Source organism: Ranitomeya variabilis, chromosome 1 (genome assembly GCF_051348905.1).
Source record: "Ranitomeya variabilis isolate aRanVar5 chromosome 1, aRanVar5.hap1, whole genome shotgun sequence".
NCBI lineage: Eukaryota > Metazoa > Chordata > Amphibia > Anura > Dendrobatidae > Ranitomeya > Ranitomeya variabilis.
In genome coordinates, this window is record NC_135232.1 from 109,009,988 (window position 1) to 109,030,422 (window position 20,435).

General features: G+C 42.5%; 1 protein-coding gene across 1 annotated transcript in view; it reads left to right on the forward strand.

The window, feature by feature from the left end:
• The window catches only part of GCNT4 (glucosaminyl (N-acetyl) transferase 4), a 44,657-nt gene that overhangs the window by 12,731 nt on the left and 11,491 nt on the right, over nucleotides 1–20,435 (forward strand). The window contains exon 2 of the mRNA XM_077287460.1: nucleotides 1,180–1,253. Coding sequence (XP_077143575.1) covers nucleotides 1,192–1,253 — 62 coding nt within the window. The 5' untranslated portion in view covers nucleotides 1,180–1,191. The remainder of the gene's footprint in view (nucleotides 1–1,179; nucleotides 1,254–20,435) is intronic.

The window sequence follows — 20,435 nt, forward strand, 5'->3', positions numbered from 1 at the left end:
GACAGTTTTTTATCCCCCCCTCTTTCGTCCCTCCCCCTTCTCCTCTTTTTTCCCCACAGGGGAAGCACAGGCTAGTGTGGATCTTGGGGCACTCTTTTGTTTATTGAGGTGCGTTAAGGACTGATGTGCGAACTTAGGTTTTTCCAGGAGCAAGGTCATAGGTGGCTTGGATTTCGAGACATGAAATGGCGGCAGGTATTACTAGAGTTTCACCATTTTACGCATTTAGATCGTAACCCTGATGTGCTGGTATTACATGTGGGGGAAGGGGGAAATGATCTATGGATTCGGCTTTGTAGAGATTTGATCAGAGACATCTGCCATGATTTTTGCGCCTATGAGCGTCTTTTCCAAATATGAAGATAGTGTGGTCGGATATTGTGCCTAGAAAAAATTGACATGCTGCCCGGTCTCTGCATAGGATCAATATGACTAGAATAGAAGTGAACATGGTAGTGGGATTTTTTTGGCAAGGAATGGAGTGGTTGTAGTGAGGTGTAAGAAGTCCGGTGAAGAGAATGTATGTATGGCGGAATAATGGTGTACAGTTAAATGTCATTGGGATTGATTTATGGGCTTTCAGGATTCAAGAAGCGGGGGCATCTTTTGGTGGGGTGACTCACTTTATAAGGGGTCAACTAATACTTGCTGTGGTGTTGGAGAGGGAGTTCTTGGAGTTGGTGACAAAATTGTGATGGGGTGGTTGCATGTCTGGTAGATGGTAACCTTCCCATTATATTTGGAATTTGGTTAATTTCCAAGTTGATTTTGGGACTCTTTATGGTGGGGTGCCCCTGAGCTCATGGTTGCGGCTTGGGGTAATGCTGAATGGTTTATTATTATGTTGTTTTCTGTTAGGTTTTGGAGCTCCAAGAACCTCCTCACCTTCAAATTATTTAGTATTGTAATGTTTGTTATAATAAAGGCCGATTTGGCCAATTCAATCCAGATGGTGTTCTGTTTGTTTATTTGGGGAGGGATCCGGGGAGGAGGGGTATTGTATAGTAAAAAGGCGCTGGCATGAGGGTCATTCAAAAGAGAAGCATCTACAATACTTCACTAAAGTATCTGACTTGTTGGAGATGATCATCAGCTTACTTTGAACTGTAGAGTTCAGACCCGGACTTTATAAAGTTAAAAAAGTTGTATTGACGCTTTCATTGTATTTTTGTGTTTTAGATCCAGCCATGTATGCACCAAAAAGATTATGTATCTGCCTCCTTAATGACGGTCCATAGTATTGAAGCATCTGAGTGAGTATCCAGCAACGCACACAATGTGTTTTTAATATATTAGTACCTAGGAATTTTTTTAGTTAATTTTAGCACAGTTTTATTAGCTTCCATTATGAAAAGTTAAGGCTGGGTGGTAAGTTGCCCTCCAGTTTGCCAAAGTAGTTTTGTTCCAGTTATGTATTGGCTCATAACATAAATATGGGTACAAGTAAAAATAATCTGGAGTGTTTTCATTTTAAATTAATTGGGTACATCACCAAAAAATCCAATAACATTAAGATTAATGGGGATACTACATAGTTCTCAACTCTTCTCTCCTGAAAAGAAAGTTTGCAGGGGAAATGAGAATTTTGATACAATATGAGTTTTAATTTATATTATTAGAATAGGATAAGGCATGCCTCAGGACTTTTTCAACCTGTTCGGTGGAGAGGTCTGGGAATAGCATAGTATATCCTATCCAAGCAGTCCCTGTTTATAGCATCCTGTAGAATGTAAGTCCGCAAGGACAGGGTCCTCTCCCCTCTGTACCAGTCTGTCATTGTAAATGTGTGTACTGTAAACGATATCTATAACCCTGTATGTAACCCCTTTCTCATGTACAGCACCATGGAAATAATGGTGCTATATAAATAATAATAATATTGATTTTAGTTAGGTACATGTGTTCAGCATCGCTCAATGAAAAAAGTTCAGTCTCACCGAACATATAGTAACTGTCATCAGTAAGTGGATGTCCACTGGGTAAACTGTATGGGACGACGGTCGGGAGAGTTGATGTCTGATCCTTAGATCACCCTGTTGCAATTACAATACCCTTGCTGAAACCCTTGCAATAGCTCCCACACTACCCAGATCTGCTCCTGGCAAAAAGGAAACCCCAATTTCTCAGTGTGTTTGTCCTGAGTCATGATTTTATCTCTTGCTTTGCCCCTCCCATCTGACTACTAATACATCTGACTGTATGGCAAACTATAGTCAGACGCTCACTGACCGACAACAGCTTTACTGTACTACTGACTATTTCTAAGGGGAGTTCTTTCCTTTCCATTTATTTTTTACTTCATGATGTTAATTTTATAAACTGCAGTGTGTTAGAGAATTGCTGTACAAGCAATCATCTTTCTCTGGGAAACTGAGACTCTTTTACTTGTAAGAGTCTCAGAAATTCAGACTGAAGGCAGTTATGGGAAATTGTGACAACTTATTTCATCTCACTTCTGTAGGATTGTTCATTACTTGGCCTCCACCTTTGATGGCACTGAGATCAGCATTGATCAAGGTGTAGATGGGTTTGAGGGAAAAAATATAACTTTTCTCTGATCTCTACCAACAGAGCAGGAGCACTGCTGTCGATTACAGATGTCCTCTAGCAGGTGATCTCCATCATGGGCATGTATGTCAGGAGGCAGGTAGAGGATAGTCCCACCACATCATACAGTACATTAGATAGTTTTCTGCCAAATAATCCCTCGGCCGATAGCTATCTCTCCTGACCCCTATATACATGGAAATGTCCAGTTTGGCCAGGAGCTCTTGTTTTCTCTTCAGAAAGCCACTGCCAGACTCCTCTGGCAGAGGATTTTCTCCAGGAAGAACAAAAAGATCATCCATTGTAATTTCAATGTGTCAATTTTTCTCTCCTCCACATCATCTGTCAGGAAAGAGGCGCCCTTTAAGGCCTCCATGGACATTAGACTCTTGGCGCATCTTACCAATACCGGCCTTTAATCTAATGTGTATGGGGGCCTTAAAGAGCAAACCTATTTTTTTGTTTGTTTTTGATCTAAAACAGCTGAAAGCAGCACTATGTGAACAAGTTACCCAACAAATTAATATGGCACTGGTTCTGTGATATTTGCTAATTGCCTCTGCAGCAGATCATTAGTAAATGGCATAGTCAATGACATGAGTTGTAGTGAAAATACCAAACCTGTCCTACATTCAATCACTGAATGCAGTGCTGGTGCTTTACATACAAGAAGCTGACAGCAGCTAAATTCTGCAGCTGACTGCTGAATGTGACGTAGACCTGCAGCATTCTCTGCACATACAGACAAGCTCGGGAGGCTTGGAAAAACGCATTGAGAAAGAATGTTGCCTTAAGGAATTGCATCTCCTTAATGTAATTACTTTTAATGATGGAAGGACGCTAATAGTCTAAGTGATTACACTACCGCATCTATAATGTAACGGAAACGATTTGGTGGTAAATCTGATTTCAGCAGCGCAGGAATAAAATGTTTCATGTTCCCGTTTGCTTTGGAGAAATAGCAGATCTCTGATGTTTATGTGGAGCTAGAAAAGGGAATGCGGCCAAGATCTATTGCTATAGAGAAGTGAGGGAGGCAGCCAGCAGTAACTCAGCAATTATTCACCTACACAGTGAAGAGACCTGTGGAAGCACAATAATATGTATAGAAAGGCAAAGCTAGACCTTGCAAATGGAGACATACTGCATGATAGTGAGGCACCTACAGCAACCGTAGAATGGGGATAGGTGACATAGGCATAATCCTAAAATAATCCTAGGCAAAGACTACCAACCTCAAAATCGCTGTATGTTATGGAGAAAGGAGGAAGGAAACAGGCGAGTTACAGAGGGTAAGGGCCTGTTCACACCTCTTTTTGGCACTATCTTTGGCATATGTGAATGTATGACATGGTATATGGTAAAAATTGTATTCTATGTGGTATGTATTTTTTCCACAATAAAAGCATACAGTATTAGTGACATAATTCACTATATGTCTAAATAATAGGATATATCTCAGACTTATATCAGAGGTAAGAAGTATGGAGATCCTCCAAACGTACATCAAATAATAGGATATATCTCAGATTTATATCAGAGGTAGAAGTATGGAGATCCTCCAAAAGTACATCAAATAATGGGTTATATCTCAGACTTATATCAGAGGTAGAGGCAGAATTTATTAAAAATTGGTTAGATTTTGTCACGCACATGTGTGGACCGTGGACCCAATGTGCCACAGGCTTACCTAGGAGCGGCTTCACTAGAGCTCCTGATGGGGGAGTTAGACTTGAGCTGAAGGTAGCCGCCAGGTACCACTCCTAGGCAGTCCTGGTGCTGCAGCTTCTGACCCCAGGAGTCAGGATAGGACATGGGCACGGGCTCAAAGTAACTGGTGTAGAGGACTCGAACACTGTTCAGACAAAATGGGTTCTGGATCATTGGACAGAATAGATACTGACACAGAGTCACAGCCAGACCTGGATTTGCACTCTATACAGATAACACATGTTTTGGGTCATTTTGGCACTATCTTTGGCGTATGTGAATGTATGACATGGTATATGGTAAAAATTGTATTCTATGTGGTAGCTTTTTTTCACAATAAAAGCATACAGTATTAGTGACGTAATTCACTATATGCCTAAATAATGCGATATATCTCAGACTTATATCAGAGGTAGAAGTATGGAGATCCTCCAAACGTACATCAAATAATGGGATATATCTCAGACTTATATCAGAGGTAGAAGTATGGAGATCCTCCAAACGTCCATCGATGGAAGGCACGTATATACATGTCCAGCATATTCTCAAACTGCTTCGTACACAGCTTGTTGAAAACTTGTAGGTCATGTCCACGTTACACATTTCTTTACATGTACCTGCCTGTAATAATAATGAAGGATGTTACTTGCGTAAAATAGAACCTGAACCTCTGAGACATCAACATATTTAACTAAGTCCCAACATAGCTGCCACTGTGGTCTTATGCTGGGTGATACAATGTTTTAGTTGGAGAGGACACATGATCTAGAAACATCATATAACTTAAATACTTCTCTTTATATGTCTGAGTAGCCCCTCAGGATATAGAGACCCTGCTGTCATTGTACCCTATGACACCACTGTTAGGAACGTCTACTAGATTTCTTTCTTACTAGACTGATTGTAATTAGTAGCACGGCAGTAGAGCGTGACCTGTACTTTTCCTTGTTAGACCAAAATTTATTTCTTCTATATCTAGCAGGTTTACCTTTTTTTCAGGGAATTCCATCCCCCTGTTTCATTAACAACTGTAGCCTAGATATCCAAAGCAAAGGTGGTATATCTCCATGGCACATGGAACTGGGAAACAAGCTTAGGACCCAACGCTTTGCATCCAGTTTTGATGGACCATTATATCAAATTGTCAGATTTCCCGACAAACTTTGTGAAATAATCATTGCTGCTAAACCTTGGTTCATCACCCAATGGAAGCATATATTCTGTGTCCATCTGCAAATAACCTGCCAATGAATTTATGAGGAAATGGGCAAGCTATTTGTATGGAGGCAGAAAAGCAGAGGCCAGACACTTTTGGTTGCAGTTTTTTTTAGGTAAAAACTAACCTTCAGACAAGAAAGAGTCCAAACTTTCTGATCTTTTCATTCAGAATCAGGAGACTTTAGATGTTAGTTATTTTGATCATCCAACATTTTGTTGTTGGCAGAATTGATAAAAAATTGGTTAGATCAGATCTTCACTTTGCTCAGATTACCAAGAAAGAAGCTATAAACTCCTGGCCAGATGGTACAGATGTCCGTCTAGTATTCACCTTATGTTTCCCACCACCCCCGACACTTGCTGGAGGTGCTGGAACGACAGAGGTACCTACCCTCACATCTGGTGGTCCTGCCCGCCTATTCACGACTTCTGGGTGGGCATCTTTGCACTTTATAACAAATTATCTCTCCATAGAGTCCAACCCACCATGGAACTGGCCTGTTGTCTGTATGTGACCTTTCAATCGCCAAATTCAAGAAAGGTTTATTACGACATTTCCTAACAGCCGCACGTAACGTGATCCCTCGTTTCTGGAAACAGTCAATATCCCCCTCACGTGCTGATTTTGTGGTTGAACTAAACCGCATTTACAGGATGGAGCAATTGGTTGGCCAGGATACTAGAACTGCAGACAAAGTGTTTAATACCTGGTCTCCCTGGATTGCTTTTAGAGAATCTGAGGAACTGAACACTTGGCTACACTGATTGATCCTATTGGTCCCCTTCCGACCCATAATCATAACTCCCCTAGACAGTAAATAATACATTAACAACCGTACGTTAACATAAAAGTATAATAGTCTCGATTTAGTTGGGACTGAAGACCAGATTCTTCCTACCCTACCTCACCCACCCCCCCTCCCTTTTTTTTTTTTTCTCTTCTCTTTCTTCTCTCTCTTCTTCTTCTTATCTCTCTTCTCTTATTCTCTTCCTTTTCTTTCCACCTATATTTTCTACTTTCTCTTCGCTTGGCCTGGCCTCATGCAGATTCCATAACTGACATTGAGTGCTCGGATGAGCCTAGGCACTCTTGCTTTTATCCAGCGGCTTGGCCCCACCTGGAGCTAGTCGTTGGCTGAATAGTGAGAGCCTGTGATGTATACATCATAAGCAATCTTTTCAAACTATTAGACCTCTGACAGAGGTAATTTGCTCATGAAGTTACAACCTTAATGATTTGTTGATCAATGTTTGAGTATTGAAATCTTTAGTATACAGCTATCCATTTTTGTATCAATCTCACAATCCTGTATGTGCCTATAACTGCATTTAAACATCTGATTACAACTGTGTTATTTACGTGCAATTCAATAAACTTGATTTACACAAAAAATTGGTTAGATTTTGTCACGCACATGCGTGGATCGGGGACCCACTGTGCCATGGGCTTCCCTAGGAGGGGTGTAGCTAAGCGGCTACCTAGTGTTCGCTAGAGCTCCTGATGGGGGAGTTAGACTTGAGCTGAAGGTAGCCGCCAGGTACCACTCCTAGGCAGTCCTGGTGATGCAGCTGCTGACCCCAGAAGTCAGGATAGGACATGGACACGGGCTCAGAGTAACTGGTGGACAGGACTCGGACACTGTTCAGACAACATGGGCTCTGGATCATTGGACAGAATGGATACTGACACGGAGTCACAGGCAGACCTGGATTTCCACTCTGTTCAGACAACACATGTTTTGGGTCATTAGATAGAACTGATACTGACACGGAGGCACAGACAGGGCTGGATTCGGATACTGGAACAGACTTCAGGCTCGGGTATCGGAGAGATCGGTGTCAGGCTCCCAGTACCGCATGTGCAGCTTCAGGCTCAGGTACTGTCGATGAGGTTTCAGGTTCAGGGACTGTCGTTGCAGTTTCAGGTTCAAGCCCTCACCACACATGGACCAGGAGATTCAGGTTGTAACAGAATAACTGCATGATCAAGGGATCTGACAATTAGCTGGCGAGGAGAAACTCAAGCTGTACAGCTATTGTCAACAACAGATGCTGATTTGTAGTAATGCTGCTGTGGGCATAATACCAGCTAACTGCTGTGATACAGTGAATACAGTAGGTGAGGATAGAGCTGGTCATGCAGCGGTTTGGTTGATCGGTGGTTACTGCAGGTTGTAGGCTTGTCGGAAGAGGTGGGTCTTCAGGTTCTTTTTGAAGATTTCGATGGTAGGCGAGAGTCTGATGTGTTGTGGTAGAGGGTTCCAGAGTAGGGGTGATACGCGAGAGAAATCTTGTATGCGATTGTGGGAAGAGGAGATAAGAGGGGAGTAGAGAAGGAGATCTTGTGAGGATCGGAGGTTGCGTGTAGGTAAGTACCGGGAGACGAGGTCACAGATGTATGGAGGAGACAGGTTGTGGATGGCTTTGTATGTCATGGTTAGGGTTTTGTACTGGAGTCTCTGGGCAATGGGGAGCCAGTGAAGGGATTGACAGAGGGGAGAGGCAGGGGAATAGCGGGGGGACAGGTGGATTAGTCGGGCAGCAGAGTTTAGAATAGATTGGAGGGGTGCGAGAGTGTTCGAGGGGAGGCCACAGAGCAGGAGGTTGCAGTAGTCAAGGCGAGAGATGATGAGGGCATGGACTTCAGATTCTTGGTTGAGGAATGAACGGATTCGTGAAATATTTTTGAGTTGAAGTCGGCAGGAAGTGGAAAGGGCTTGGATATGTGATTTGAAGGAGAGATCAGCATCAAGGATTACCCCGAGGCAGCGAGCTTGTGGGACTGGGGAGAGTGGGCAGCCATTTACTGTAATGGTTAGGTTCGTTGGGGGGGTCGCGTGAGATGGGGGAAAGATGATGAATTCTGTTTTGTCCATGTTAAGTTTCAGAAATCTAGCGGAGAAGAAGGATGAAATAGTGGACAGACATTGAGGGATTCTGGTTAGTAGGGAGGTGATATCTGTGATGAGTGATGCCACTCCCAAACTATTCCAGGTACAGGCATGCCGAAATTAAAGACCATAAATTTTTTGTACTATGGGCCTAAAAGCTAACAGACATGTAGTTGCTAACAGAGGCAACTACCTGCCTCCTCTACCCCGCGCAATCACAGAGCTGTCACCAATCACTCCTGCCAGCGTTCCAGTTGCTCAATGCCTAAGCTGCCTAACTTAGGCAGCAGGAAGCCAGCTTTCAATCAGCATGACGTCGGCAGTCACACCTGTCAACAAAGTAGGACAGAAGAGAAACCACTGCTCTGTCGACGTGATGTCAGCAGGTGCCACTGAATCTCCAGCAGCAGTTTTCTGTGACTGCTTTGTGCTGGCAGAGACCGGTGCCGAGCACAACAGGCAGGTAGTCAGTAACTACCTGCAGGTAGGCACATTATTAAAAAAAAGACCCCGATAACCCCTTTAAACTTCAGTTCTGCAGTAAATATGGAGCACCCCATAGGACCGTGAGATACTCAGGCCGGGTCCGGCGGTACTTAAAGGGGTGGTTATGGAAGCAGTGACCTGGTCCGTGGCCCTGGGCGTCCAATTAAAGGGGCGAAGTGTAGTGGGAAATAAAGTCTGTGGAGAAATGTTCGTGATGCCACCTGTGGTTCTTGGCCAGGGATGGCCGACGCTGCTTAAACGGGACCACTGGGGCTGATGGTGTTGCAGCAGAGTTGGTATAGCTCCCCACTGGTAGAGCTTAGTCCCCAGGGCTACTGGTGCAGTTGGTAAGGGATGATAGCTGGTGAGGGCAGGACTGAGGGTGCAGGAAATAATTGGAGGGCACAGGGTTTTCAGTCTCCTTTGCCTTTTACCAGTGAATTTCAGGTGCAGTCCGGGGCACAGGTGTAGATGGGGTCCGGGCGGCCTGGGAGTAACTTGGGATCCACTTAGCCAGGTGGGTCCTGAGGACTTCCTTCTGCGCTGAATTCTCTGTCCCTTGCTGCCTGAAGCTTTACACAAGTTCTTTTCAGTGTCTGTTACTACTAACCCGTATGGTTAACAGCATGAGCCTTTCATGGGCACTGTCTTCTCACTGGCAGCCCCAGGTTCCTGACTTGCTGTGGTGCCTCCAGGTATTAGATGGGCCAGGAGACCTGCAATCTCCTGCCCTCCAGTTCTAGTTGCTGGGCCTTTAGTACCCGTGCAACCACGGACTCCGGTGTCCGGTTTCTTTTGTGCTTTGTCCTGGGAAGAGCTTGGGCACAGCTCTGCTCCCAGTCTCTTTCCTCACGTCTTTCCTCTCCCTTCAGCGTCTCACACCAAACTCACTAACCCCGCCTCCAGACCAGAACTTATAGGGAAGTTCCCCTGAAACCGGGTTTAGAGCTCCTCCTTCTGGTCTGGAGTCAGGAAGCTGTTGTATGTTTGTGTTACCTACCAAAGGGATCGCTCCTTACTCCCAGGCATGACATCACCCCTCCCCCCCATGAGGAATGCAATGCCATTGTGGCAACCGGGCTCCTGGAGTGCCACACATACACAAACACTTATTAGTAATAAATGCATGATGACAACATTTATTAGGAGGCTGATACAGCACTCTTAATATATGATGAGGTTAAACCTACTGTCTGCTTTCCTCTAAATGGAACCCGTCGCCTGATTCATGCTATCCAAACCACAGACAGCTTTAATTGCAGCCTGGCTGCACGATTGCAATCAGGTATAATTTTCTCTGAAACACTCTGACGAAACTAGTTCAGCTCTGTCCCCAGCTGACTTCTCTCTGCACCACCTAAGGTGATTGACAGGTCTCGTCTATAGTAATCAATTACTTAGAGTGGCGCTGGGAGAAGCCGGCCAAGTGAAGTGTTGGGCTAGATTCATCTTCAGCTCTGGTCCCTGGTTAGATCTTTAAAATACATCTTCTTTGAAACGCCATAGACTAAAACATACCTGGCTGTAATCGTTCTGCCTGGATTTGATTCATGCTACCCTTTGGACAGCATCGATCAGATGACAGGTTCCCTTTAAATCTGAATTTCACAAGAACAGAATACGTAATGGCTTTCTTTTAACCCTGAACTATTACTTGTCGTTTAAGAATCTCTAGTCTCATACTTTTAATTTATTAATGAACAGTTAGATCCCTAAATTAATTGCTCTTCGACTTAACAGGAACAGGAAGATAATGAGCATTTTACATGGCTGGAAGCGCAAGGAGATTTTCTGTTTAGTGAAAAAAAAAAGAACATTATATCTTTGAGACCTGGCAGATATTTCATCAGTCTTGAGTGTCAGTGATAGAAAATAGTAATCGTGATGGACAAGAATTTTTGATCAAAATTAAAGGGAATTTATAAGCAGAAAATGATCTATTTTTTATGTTTTTGTGTTAAAAACGTTTGATTAAAGGGAATCTGACAGCAGAATTGTGCACAGTAACCTACAGACAGTGTCAGGTCGGTGCCGTTATACTGATTAAAATTATACCTGGGTTGATCAAATCCATCTTGTGGTTGTTTAACTCCTTTCTGACTTTAGATGTACTATCCCATCGAGGTGGTATGGGCCTGTATGACCACCGACGGCATAATACGTCTTACGCGATCAGACGCACTCAAGGGGGGAGCGCAGCTGATCGTGGCTGGGTGTCAGCTGACTATCACAGCTGACATCCGGCACTATGTGCCAGGAGCAGTCACGGACCGCTCCTGGCACATTAACCCCCGGAACACTGCGATCAAACATGATCGCAGTGTTCTGGCAGCATAGGGAAGCATCGCGAAGGGAAGGGGGCTCCCTGCGTGCTTCCCTGAGACCCTCGGAGCAACGCGATGTGATCGTGTTGCTCCAAGCGTCTCCTCTGTCCTCCCTGCAGGCCCCGGATCCAAGATGGCCGCGGGGTTCATTCCGGGTCCTCCAGGGAGGTGGCTTGCAAGTGCCTGCTCAGGGCAGGTGCCGGTAAGCCTCCTGCAGTGCCTGTCAGATCGCTGATCTGACACAGTGCTGTGCAAAGTGTCAGATCAGCGATCTGACACTTTACCATGATGTCCCACACTGGGACAAAGTAAAAAAGTTAAAAAAAAAAAATTACATTTGTAAAAAAAAAAAAATCTTAAATAAGAAAAAAATATATATATATTGTTCCAATAAATACATTTCTTAATGTAAATAAAAAAAAACAATAAAAGTACACATATTTAGTATCACCACGTCCGTAACGACCGTCCTATAAAACTGTCCCACTAGTTAACCCCTTCAGTGAACACCGTAAAAAAAAAACCTAGGCAAAAAACAATGCTTTATCATCAAATAAAAATGTCAACTCGTCAAAAAATATTTTTTGCAATAAAAAGCAATTATAAATTGGGTTCAAATTATTATTATTTATTTATTAACCAACATATGGCAAATATCAATTAGACAGCGCCCAAACAAATATAATAAATGGAGATTATCTATGTACTAAGAATCATAATGAGCAGTCAAGTTGCTACATCACAGAGCACAGTGGCTCATGGGTTAAACAATCCTCCTCTATAAATTCTCCAAATGTTTTTTGGCTAATCACACGTGGCAACCCATCTTATACTTAAGCCAAATATGGCACCAACCTATCCCAACCATCATGTGGTAGAAGAAAATTACCTGGTGCAAGTGCTGGTGCCTGTGATGTCCCCTCACCCCAACTCGCGTTTCACCTCCTGCTTCTTCCTTAGGGGGTCTACTTTCCAAAATGGAGTCACTTGTGGGGGATTTCAATGTTTAGGCACATCAGGGGCTCTCCAAACGAGACATGGTGTCCTATCTCAATTCCAGCCAATTTTGCATTGAAAAGTCAAATGGCGCTTCTTGCCTTCTGAGCTCTACCATGAGCCCAAACAGGGGTTTACCCCCACATATGGGGTATTAGCGTACTCAGGACAAATTGGACAACAACGTTTGGAGGTCCAATTTCTCCTGTTACCCTTGGGAAAATAAAAAATTTTGGGCGAAAAAACATTTAATAAAAAAAAAAAAAAAAAGAATATTTTTTATTTTTACGGCTCTACATTATAAACTTCTGTGAAGCACTTGGGGGTTCAAAGTGCACACCACACATCTAGATAAGTTCCTTAGGGGGTATACTTTCCAAAATGGTGTCACTTTTGGATGGTATCCACTGTTTAGGCACATCAGGGGCTCTCCAAACGCGACATAGCGTCCTATCTCAATTCCAGCTAATTTTGCATTGAAAAGTCAAATGGCGCTCCTTCCCTTCCGAGCTCTGTTATGCGCCCAAATAGTGGTTTACCCCCACATATGGAGTATCGGCGTACTCAGGACAAATTGTACAACAACTTTTGGGGTCCAATTTCTTCTGTTACCCTTGGTAAAATAAAACAAATTGGATCAGAAGTAAATTTTATGTGAAAAAAAGTTAATTGTTCATTTTTTTTTAAACATTCCAAAAATTCCTGTGAAACACCAGAAGGGTTAATAAAAGTCTTGGTTTTGAGCACCTTGAGGGGTGCAGTTTTTAGAATGGTGTCACACTTGGGTATTTTCTATCATATAGACCCCTCAAAGTGACTTCAAATGTGATGTGGTCCCTAAAAAAATGGTGTTGTAAAAATGAGAAATTGCTGGTCAACTTTTAACCCTTATAACTCCCTTACAAAAAAAAATGTTGGTTCCAAAATTGTGCTGATGTAAAGTAGACATGTGGGAAATGTTACTTATTAAGTATTTTGTGTGACATATGTCTGTAATTTAAGGGCATAAAAATTCAAATTTGGAAAATTGCAAAATTTTCGCCAAATTATCATTTTTTTCACAAATAAACTCAAGTAATGTCAAGGTTATTTTACCACTAACATGAAGTATAATATGTCACGAGAAAACATTGTCAGAATCACCGGGATCCGTTGAAGGGTTCGAGAGTTATAACCTCATAAAGGGACAGTGGTCAGAATTGTAAAAATTGGCCTGGTCATTAACAAGCAAACCACCTTTGGGGGTAAAGGGGTTAATCGTTATTTTCAGTTAATGACACCTGCTCCGGGGTGGGACTGTGAGGGGATCATCATGTGGGGCTCTGATTAGGTATTCATCTGTATGGCTTATGACAGGTCAATGATCCCTCAGTGATTTGCCCCCTATTTTACATACTGAATGTAATCTGTATTGAAAAAAAAATCACCTTCAGCAGGCAGGCGGCGCCTGCGCTGCAGCACGACCGCATATATAATGTGTATTTAATTATTTTGTTTGCTGGTATATATAAATTAAAAAATCTGTCAAAATAGCATCGGCTGCGCCTGTACAGTAGCATCCATCGGTAGTCCGATAGATGCTACTGCGTTGGTGGCGCCATCTTGGTGGAGCCAATTTTTTTTCTCTAGCAAGATGATGCCGCCGGCACCTGCATGCTGAAGATGATTTTTTTTTCAATACATATAATAATCAGTATGTAACATAGGGGGCAGGTCACTGCGGGACCAGTGACTTATCATAAGCCATACAGATGAATACCTAATCAGAGCACAACATAAAGACCCCCCACAGGCCGCCCCGGCGCATGAGGATCTCATTAACTGAAAACTACAAATACAGATTAAACAACAACCACAAGACAGATTTCATCACCAAGGTATAATTTTAATTAGTATAACGACGCCGACCTGACAGTGTCTGCAGGTTACGGAGCACAATCCTGCTGACATGTTCCCTTTAACCCCTTCACCCCCAAGGGTGGTTTGCACGTTAATGACCGGGCCAATTTTTACAATTCTGACCACTGTCCCTTTATGAGGCTATAACTCTGGAACGCTTTGACGGATCTTGGCGATTCTGACACTGTTTTCTCGTGACATATTGTACTTCATGTTAGTGGTAAAATTTATTCGATATAACTTGCGTTTATTTGTGAAAAAAATGGAAATTTGGCGAAAATTTTGAAAATTTTGCAATTTTCCAACTTTGAATTTTTATGCCCTTAAATCACAGACATATGTCATGCAAAATACTTAATAAGTAACATTTCCCACATGTCTACTTTACATCAGTACAATTTTGGAACCAAAATTTTTTTTTGTGACGGAGTTATAAGGGTTAAAAGTTGACCAGCAATTTCTCATTTTTACAACACCATTTTTTTTTAGGGACCACATCTCATTTGAAGTCATTTTGAGGGGTCTATATGATAGAAAATACTCAAGTGTGACACCATTCTAAAAACTGCACCCCTCAAGGTGCTCAAAACCACATTCAAGAAGTTTATTAACCCTTCAGGTGTTTCACAGGAATTTTTGGAATGTTTAAATAAAAATGAACATTTAACTTTTTTTCACACAAAATTTATTTCAGCTCCAATTTGTTTTATTTTACCAAGGGTAACAGGAGAAAATGGACCCCCAAAGTTGTTGTACAATTTGTCCTGAGTACGCTGATACCCCATATGTGGGGGTAGACCACTGTTTGGGCGTATGGCAGAGCTCGGAAGGAAAGGAGCGCCATTTGACTTTTCAATGCAAAATTGACTGGAATTGAGATGGGACGCCATGTTGCGTTTGGAGAGCCCCTGATGTGCCTAAACACTGAAACCCCCTACAAGTGACACCATTTTGGAAAGTAGACCCCCTAAGGAACTTATCTTGATGTGTGGTGAGCACTTTGACCCACCAAGTGCTTCACAGAAGTTTATAATGCAGAGCCGTAAAAATAAAAAATCATATTTTTTCACAAAAATTATCTTTTCGCCCCCAATTTTTTATTTTCCCAAGGGTAAGAGAAGAAATTGGACCCCAAAAAATGTTGTGCAATTTGTCCTGAGTACGATGATACCCCATATGTGGGTGTAAACCATTGTTTGGGCGCATGGCAGAGCTTGGAAGGGAAGGAGCGCCATTTGACTTTTCAATGCAAAATTGACTGGAATTGAGATGGGACGCCATGTTGCGTTTGGAGAGCCCCTGATGTGCCTAAACACTGAAACCCCCTACAAGTGACACCATTTTGGAAAGTAGACCCCCTAAGGAACTTATCTTGATGTGTGGTGAGCACTTTGACCCACCAAGTGCTTCACAGAAGTTTATAATGCAGAGCCGTAAAAATAAAAAATCATATTTTTTCACAAAAATGATCTTTTCGCCCCCAATTTTTTATTTTCCCAAGGGTAAGAGAAGAAATTGGACCCCAAAAAATGTTGTGCAATTTGTCCTGAGTACGATGATACCCCATATGTGGGTGTAAACCATTGTTTGGGCGCATGGCAGAGCTTGGAAGGGAAGGAGCGCCATTTGACTTTTCAATGCAAAATTGACTGGAATTGAGATGGGACGCCATGTTGCGTTTGGAGAGCCCCTGATGTGCCTAAACACTGAAACCCCCTACAAGTGACACCATTTTGGAAAGTAGACCCCCTAAGGAACTTATCTTGATGTGTGGTGAGCACTTTGACCCACCAAGTGCTTCACAGAAGTTTATAATGCAGAGCCGTAAAAATAAAAAATCATATTTTTTCACAAAAATGATCTTTTCGCCCCCAATTTTTTATTTTCCCAAGGGTAAGAGAAGAAATTGGACCCCAAAAAATGTTGTGCAATTTGTCCTGAGTACGATGATACCCCATATGTGGGTGTAAACCATTGTTTGGGCGCATGGCAGAGCTTGGAAGGGAAGGAGCGCCATTTGACTTTTCAATGCAAAATTGACTGGAATTGAGATGGGACGCCATGTTGCGTTTGGAGAGCCCCTGATGTGCCTAAACATTGAAACTCCCTACAAGTGACACCATTTTGGAAAGTAGACCCCCTAAGGAACTTATCTAGATGTGTGGTGAGCACTTTGACCCACCAAGTGCTTCACAGAAGTTTATAATGCAGAGCCGTAAAAATAAAAAATCATATTTTTTCACAAAAATGATCTTTTCGCCCCCAATTTTTTATTTTCCCAAGGGTAAGAGAAGAAATTGGACCCCAAAAAATGTTGGCCAATTTGTCCTGAGTACGCTGATACCCCATATGTGGGTGTAAACCATTGTTTGGGCGCATGGCAGAGCTTGGAAGGGAAGGAGCGCCATTTGACTTTTCAATGCAAAATTGACTGGAATTGAGATGGGACGCCATGTTGCGTTTGGAGAGCCCCTGATGTGCCTAAACATTGAAACTCTCTACAAGTGACACCATTTTGGAAAGTAGACCCCCTAAGGATCTTATCTAGATGTGTTTTGAGAGCTTTGAACCCCCAAGTGTTTCACTACAGATTATAACGCAGAGCCGTGAAAATAATTTTTATTTTTTTTCTCAAAAATGATTTTTTAGCACCCAGCTTTGTATTTTTACAAGGGTAACAGAATAAATTGGACCCCAAAATTTGTTTTCCAATTTGTCCTGAGTACGCTGATACCCCATATGTGGGGGGGAACCACTGTTTGGGCGCATGACAGAGCTCGGAAGGGAAGGAGCGCCATTTGGAATGCAGACTTAAATGGATTGGTCAGCAGCCGTCACGTTGCATTTGCAGAGCCCCTGATGTACCCAAACAGTACAAACCCCCTACAAGTGACCCCATATTGGAAACTAGACCTCCCAAGGAACTTATCTAGATGTGTTTTGAGAACTTTGAACCCCCAAGTGTTTCACTAAAGTTTATAGCGCAAAGCCGTGAAAATAAAAATTCTTTTTTTTTTTTTCACAAAAATGATTTTTTAGCCCCCAGTTATGTATTTTTACAAGGGTAACAGGATAAATTAGACCCCAAAAGTTGTTGTCCAATTTGTCCTGAGTACGCTGATACCCCATATGTGGGGGGGAACCACTGTTTGGGTGCATGACAGAGCTCGGAAGGGAAGGAGCGCCATTTGGAATGCAGCCTTAAATGGATTGGTCTGCAGGCGTCACGTTGCATTTGCAGAGCCCCTGATGTACCCAAACAGTACAATCCCCCCACAAGTGACCCCATATTGGAAACTAGACCTCCCAAGGAACTTATCTAGATGTGTTGTGAGAACTTTGAACCCCCAAGTGTTTCACTACAGTTTATAACGCAGAGCCGTGAAAATAAAACATCTTTTTTTTCCCACAAAAATGATTTTTAGCCCCCCAAATTTTTATTTTCCTAAGGATAACAAGAGAACTTGGACCCCAGAAGTTGTTGTTCAATTTGTCCCGAGTACGCTGATAACACATATGTTGGGGTAAACCCCTTTTTGGGCGCACGGGAGAGCTCGGAAGGGAAGGAGCACTGTTTTACTTTTTCAACGCAGAATTGGCTGGAATTGAGATTGGACGCCATGTCGCGCTTGGAGAGCCCCTGATGTGCCTGGACAGTGGAAACTCCCCAATTCTACCTGAAACCCTAACCCAAACACACCCCTAACCCTAATCCCAACGGTAACCCTAACCACACCCCTAGCCCTGACACACCCATAATTCTAATCCCAACCCTAATCCAAACGTAAATGTAATCCAAACCCTAACCCTAACTTTACCTCCAACCCTAGCCCTAACCCTAACCCTACCCCTAACCCTAACCCTAAACGTGACTGAAATACGTGTCACTAAAATACGTGGCACTGAAATACGTGGCACTGAAATACGTGGCACTGAAATACGTGGCACTGAAATACGTGATACGTGGCACTTAAATACGTGGCACTGAAACACGTGGCACTGAAATACGTGATACGTGGCACTGAAATACGTGGCACTGAAATACGTGGCACTGAAATACGTGGCACTGAAATACGTGATACGTGGCACTTAAATACGTGGCACTGAAACACGTGGCACTGAAATACGTGATACGTGGCACTGAAATACGTGGCACTGAAATACGTGGCACTGAAATACGTGGCACTGAAATACGTGGCACTTAAATACGTGGCACTGAAATATGTGATACGTGGCACTGAAATACGTGGCACTGAAATACGTGGCACTGAAATACGTGGCACTGAAATACGTGGCACTGAAATACGTGGCACTGAAATACGTGGCACTGAAATATGTGATACGTGGCACTTAAATACGTGGCACTGAAACACGTGGCACTGAAATACGTGGCACTGAAATACGTGGCACTGAAATACGTGGCACTGAAATACGTGGCACTAAAATATGTGGCACTGAAATACGTGATACGTGGCACTGAAATACGTGGCACTGAAACACGTGGCACTGAAATACGTGATACGTGGCACTGAAATACGTGGCACTGAAATACGTGGCACTGAAATACGTGGCACTGAAATACGTGATACGTGGCACTTAAATACGTGGCACTGAAATACGTGGCACTGAAATACGTGATACGTGGCACTGAAATACGTGGCACTGAAATACGTGGCACTGAAATACGTGGCACTGAAATACGTGGCACTTAAATACGTGGCACTGAAATATGTGATACGTGGCACTGAAATACGTGGCACTGAAATACGTGGCACTGAAATACGTGGCACTGAAATACGTGGCACTGAAATACGTGGCACTGAAATACGTGGCACTGAAATATGTGATACGTGGCACTTAAATACGTGGCACTGAAACACGTGGCACTGAAATACGTGGCACTGAAATACGTGGCACTGAAATACGTGGCACTGAAATACGTGGCACTAAAATATGTGGCACTGAAATACGTGATACGTGGCACTGAAATACGTGGCACTGAAACACGTGGCACTGAAATACGTGATACGTGGCACTGAAATACGTGGCACTGAAATACGTGGCACTGAAATACGTGGCACTGAAATACGTGGCACTATGACTGTCAGAAAATGTTCATTAAACGGTTAGGGATGAGTTTAGGGGTAGGGTTAGGGTTTGGATCCCTTTATCACCTTGATGGTGGTGGGTGGCTTTTCAGTGTGTTTTCTGTTTTTTTTCGATAAAAATGCATGCGTTTTTAACGCAAACAAACGCATGTGCTTAAAAACGCAAGAAAATACTGCAGGTTGTATTTCTGAAAATGAACGCATGCAGAAAAAAACCGCATGCGTTTGAAAACGCGACCAAACGCGTACAAAAAAAACGCATGCGTTTTTCATGTCAAATATAGGGAAAAAACGCATGCGTTTTTTGTGCAAAAAACGCTGCAGACAAAAACGCAAGTGTGAAACCAGCAACGCTTTTTATAGCAAAAAAGTTTTTGCGTCTCCACATTTTGAGACCTATAATTTTTCCACATTTTGCTCCACAGAGTCATGTGAGGTCTTGTTTTTTGCGGGACGAGTTGACGTTTTTATTGGTAACATTTTCGGACACGTGACCATTTTTGATCGCTTTTTATTCCGATTTTTGTGAGGCAGAATGACCAAAAACCTGCTATTCATGAATTTCTTTTGGGAGAGGCGTTTATACCATTCCGCGTTTGGTAAAATTGATAAAGCAGTTTTATTCGTCGGGTCAGTACGATTACAGCGATATCTCATTTATATCATTTTTTTATGTTTTGGCGCTTTTATACGATAAAAACTAAAATATAGAAAAAATAATTATTTTGGTATCGCTTTATTCTCAGGACTATAACTTTTTTATTTTTTTGCTGATAATGCTGTATGGCGGCTTGTTTTTTGCGGGACAAGATGACGTTTTCAGCGGTACCATGGATATTTATATCAGTCTTTTTGATCGTGTGTTATTCCACTTTTTGTTCGGCGGTATGGTAATAAAGCGTTGTTTTTTGCCTCGTTTTTTTTTTTTTTTTCTTACGGTGTTTACTGAAGGGGTTAACTAGTGGGGCAGTTTTATAGGTTGGGTCGTTACGGACGCGGCGATACTAAATATGTGTACTTTTATTGTTTTGTTTTTTTTATTTAGATAAAGAAATGTATTTATGGGAATAATATATTTTTTTTTATTATTTATTTAGGAATTTTTTTTTTTTTTTTTTTTTACACATGTGGAAAAATTTTTTTTTTACTTTTTTACTTTGTCCCAGGGGGGGACATCACAGATCATTGATCTGGCAGTGTGCACAGCACTCTGTCAGATCTGCGATCTGCTGTGCAGGGCTGCAGGCTTTCCAAGT